Here is a 4,054-nt window from a genome sequence, read left to right as displayed (position 1 = left end):
TCATAAACACGTTCTCAAAGTTAAAGCCTAATCGTGAAATTTTAAAACTGCATTGTACATCTTTACATGTCTAGAAGGTAAATCTTTGCCTTATTTTGCATCTTGAGTTAATGATCAACCAATAGTAACTTGGATTTATCGTCTTTCCAAATCTCCACTTACATGAAAGGAGACAAAAAGAAACAAACAAGAAAATATTAGAACAACACAACTCTACCAAAAAAATCCCAAATAAATAACAAAATAACAAAATATGGTAAAAAGCAAAAAATATAAGCAAGTACTTATGAAAGGAACGATAGTGGTGGGGTGGAAAGCAAGCATACAACAGACAATGAAAGTATACCAATCACTAACCATTGTCCCCACATCTTCTATTTTCCAAATTATAAAACAAACAATACAATATGTAAACGAAATACAGAAAATAGAAAAAAATAATTATGTATAGTGCTAATATACAAAATGCTTTCCTTTTAATGGATCCCTACGTATTCTCAATCAACCAATATCAAATGGTTATAAAATAGTGCGAAACAGGTTATCGAACAGTCTCCTCAGTCAGAACCCGTCCCATTTTTTCTGAGAATTTTATAAACAAAAATACATGTGTATACTTAATAGTTAGGCTCAAAAAAGAAAAGAAAAAAAGAAAAAAAGACACACACACACAAATATGTCTTTATCTCCTTACTCCATGTTATCGTTGTTTCTCCTCCTTCCCAACTCTCCCTATATCCTCTTTTCCTCTCTGTAACACAGCAAAACACTGTGTTTTCTCACTTTCCTTTTCTCTTCCCAAATCCATGTCCTCTCTATAATCCCTTTCTTCTTCTTCCTCTTCTCCCTACACACTTACAAAAGAATCTTTTAGCTAATCAGAAAACTCTAGAAATTTATGGGTTCATCCAAGTCAGATCTGAGGTCAACGATCTACCCTGAACCCGTTGACCACTTCGACCGACTACCCGATTCCATTCTCCTCTTAGTCTTCAACAAGATCGGCGATGTTAAAGCTCTAGGAAGATGCTGTGTAGTTTCCAGAAGGTTCCATTCACTTGTTCCTCAAGTCGACAACGTCATTGTTCGTGTTGATTGCGTCATATCTGACGAAGATGGTGGTTCATCTTCATCTGGTGCAACCTCTGCTGCTGGTGCGGGATCCACTAGTAAGTCGCGGCATCCAATTTCGTCCCTCCTTAGGTTTCTGTTTCTGGGTCTGGTTAAACCCATTCAGTCACTTACTCAGCTGATCTCGATTTCTTCGAGACGATCCGCTGGCTCTTCATTGGACGATGGTTACGACCAAAATGACGTCACCCATCATTCCCCTACCCAGGTTTTGAAGAATTTCGATGAAATTAAGCTTCTTAGGATCGAGTTGCCCAGTGGCGAATTGGGTATTGACGAGGGCGCTTTGCTGAGGTGGCGTGCTGATTTCGGTTCCACTCTTGATAATTGCGTTATTCTTGGCGCTTCGTCGGTGGTTCACCCGGTTAGTAATACTAGCATTAACAATAATATTACTAACACTAGTAGTAATATTGTGGGTGATGGTAATGGAGAACTGGATAATGGGAGCATACCCGAGTCGTTTTACACGAACGGGGGTTTAAAATTGCGGGTTGTGTGGACGATTAGTTCGCTAATTGCAGCGTCGGCTAGGCATTATTTGTTGCAGCCGATTATAGCTGAGCATAAAAAGCTTGAGAGTTTGGTTTTAACGGATGTGGATGGACAAGGAGTGTTGTGTATGAATAAGGAGCAGTTAGAGGAGTTGAGAGTGAAGCCTCTTTCGGCTTCGTCTGCTTCGAAAAGGACTATGGTGCCTGCACTGAACATGAGGTTATGGTACGCACCACATTTGGAGTTGCCTGATGGGACAGTATTGAAAGGGGCGACGTTGGTGGCAATTAGGCCAAGTGAGCAGCCTAAGAAGGAGGTGGTTGGGCCGGATGGGAATTGGGTTGGGTCGGCGTTTGAGGAGCCTTATGGGACTGCTGCGAGGATGTTGGTTAAGCGGAGGACTTACTGTTTGGAGATGAACTCATTCTGAACGTAGACTTGAAGTGGTTGGGGAGTTTCTTGGATTGATTACTGAGGTAATTTCTTATCCTAAGTATTTGGTTATGGATGAAATTTGCAAGATTTAGTGCTATAAGATTAAATAAGTTTATCCTGCTTATTTGTAGGATTTAGTGCTATAAGGTTAAAGAAGTTTGTCCTGCTTACTACAATTTTTTATGGGGCAATATGAGCTCTGGATCTGCCTGTCATTTGTGTAATGTCCATTTAGAGATATAAGAATTTCTTTGTCTGTTTGATCTCTCTATCTTTACACACACTCACACACATCATCAACAACAATAACAACTATGCCTCAGTCCAAACACACACACATACACATATACATATACATTGATAGTCGTTTCTTTCATACCCATTTTTGTAGAATCTAGGAATTGAAAGTCGTTATTATGGTGACTACCAATTTTAAACTTTACCTTATCAAAAAAAAAAGTCGTCATTATGGTGACTACCAATTTTCAAATCCTTGGGAGTTTCTCTCGATTGATTTTTAAAATATACTGCTATAATCACAGATGGGTTTTTCTTGGCGATTCTTGGTCAATTCTGAAGACTTTGTTAATATGCGCTATTTTTTAAAAAGCTGGTCATTTCAACAAAATGTGGCCTCTTTATCTTCACTTCTTTTATTTAGATCCTCATACGAAAAGGTGCTGGGGTTGGCACATCTCCTAATTTCTAATCCAAGCTGAACTTGCATTTTATGCTTGCTTTATTTCCTCTACGTAGATGTATATAATGGTACCGGTCTTCATTATCCTCTGGAGATCACGTAAATATGTTGAGTAGCTAACATGTCAAATTTATTAATTCTCCTTTTTCTTGACGGAAGGTGGTGTGTATTGATACAATTAATCTTTTTGTACCGGAAATGCTTATATTCATCGTTCAATGTTGCAGTCTGCTAATCCATGATGATTTTTGATGATAATGTAGCTTTTTAATGCCTATCTTCATTATTCAATGATACAATCTGCTGATCCTTGACTGGGTGATAATTAGTATGTTTTGCAAGATCATTCACTACCAGAAGGTGGAATAAAATATGTATCACCTATCAGAAAAGGGTGGAATAAAGTATTGTCATTACCATATTCAACTAACAAACAATTTAGTGTACGCTTATTCTTGATCTGCTGTTTTTTGTGCGTTTATGAAGCAGCTTGTTCTTTTGGCTTTCATCTATTTATTCACATGATTTGCCTCAGAATTCATTAGAAGTTTATATATTTCATTGTCACTTCAGGGAAAACTACGGTTCTAAGAAAGGTGGATTAACTCATGCTGGGAAGCATTGGAAAAATAAAATTTTGTTTTAAGCTAGTTCACTCTGAGTTTGTTTAATCAAGCGAGTCTTTGCTGCTAGAGATGACATGCCAGTTGCTCGCCAAACTATGAACTTAAAATCAGCCCCGTCTTATGCGCGATGATAGGCATCTGATTATGTTTTAGTTTTGGGCATATGCTTCTAAGAAAGCACAAAGTGCTTCCGGTTCATGTTACAAGAGCTATGTACCTTTTAACTTTATAGTCGTATACATTTGATAGTTACCTCTTTCTGTAAATATTGTAGGCATGGATATTATATGACATGTTATGTACCTTTTAAGGTTCATGGAGCAATGAAATGTACGTTTTGCTGCATTTGTTGCTGGTTGACTCGCTTATTGCTATTGGTGTTATGTGAAATGTTACATTATCCTGATCATGAATTTTATGTTTTAAACCAGTGGAGCTATCACTCAATTTTATGATGTCTTGTGCACCCTGCAATTTTGTGCAGTAGATTGCCCTTGTCAAACTTATGATAGGACGTATATAGTAAACAGTGCCACTCCTTATGATATGATATATGTACCCATCCCTCTTGAGGACCACAGATTCAAATTTTCCTTCAGTAGACATGGAGTTCTAGATTTGGAACTGTGGTCCTCAGAGGGATGACTACATGCTTATAATTGAGAAA

The 4,054-nt window shown here is 37.8% G+C and overlaps 1 protein-coding gene across 1 annotated transcript; it reads left to right on the top strand.

The window, feature by feature from the left end:
• The first annotated feature begins 478 nt into the window (after nt 1–478).
• Nucleotides 479–3,732, top strand: LOC107781028 (F-box protein At5g46170). Its single transcript, XM_016601652.2, has 2 exons — nt 479–2,102; nt 3,335–3,732. Exon 1 carries the CDS (start codon nt 899–901, stop codon nt 2,054–2,056), a length of 1,158 nt encoding a protein of 385 aa, XP_016457138.1. The 5' UTR covers nt 479–898; the 3' UTR covers nt 2,057–2,102; nt 3,335–3,732.
• The last annotated feature ends 322 nt before the right edge of the window (nt 3,733–4,054 follow it).

Source organism: Nicotiana tabacum, chromosome 15, assembly GCF_000715075.1.
Source record: "Nicotiana tabacum cultivar K326 chromosome 15, ASM71507v2, whole genome shotgun sequence".
NCBI lineage: Eukaryota > Viridiplantae > Streptophyta > Magnoliopsida > Solanales > Solanaceae > Nicotiana > Nicotiana tabacum.
Note: the sequence above shows the minus strand (reverse complement) of the source record. Positions and strands in the feature narration are given on the sequence as shown.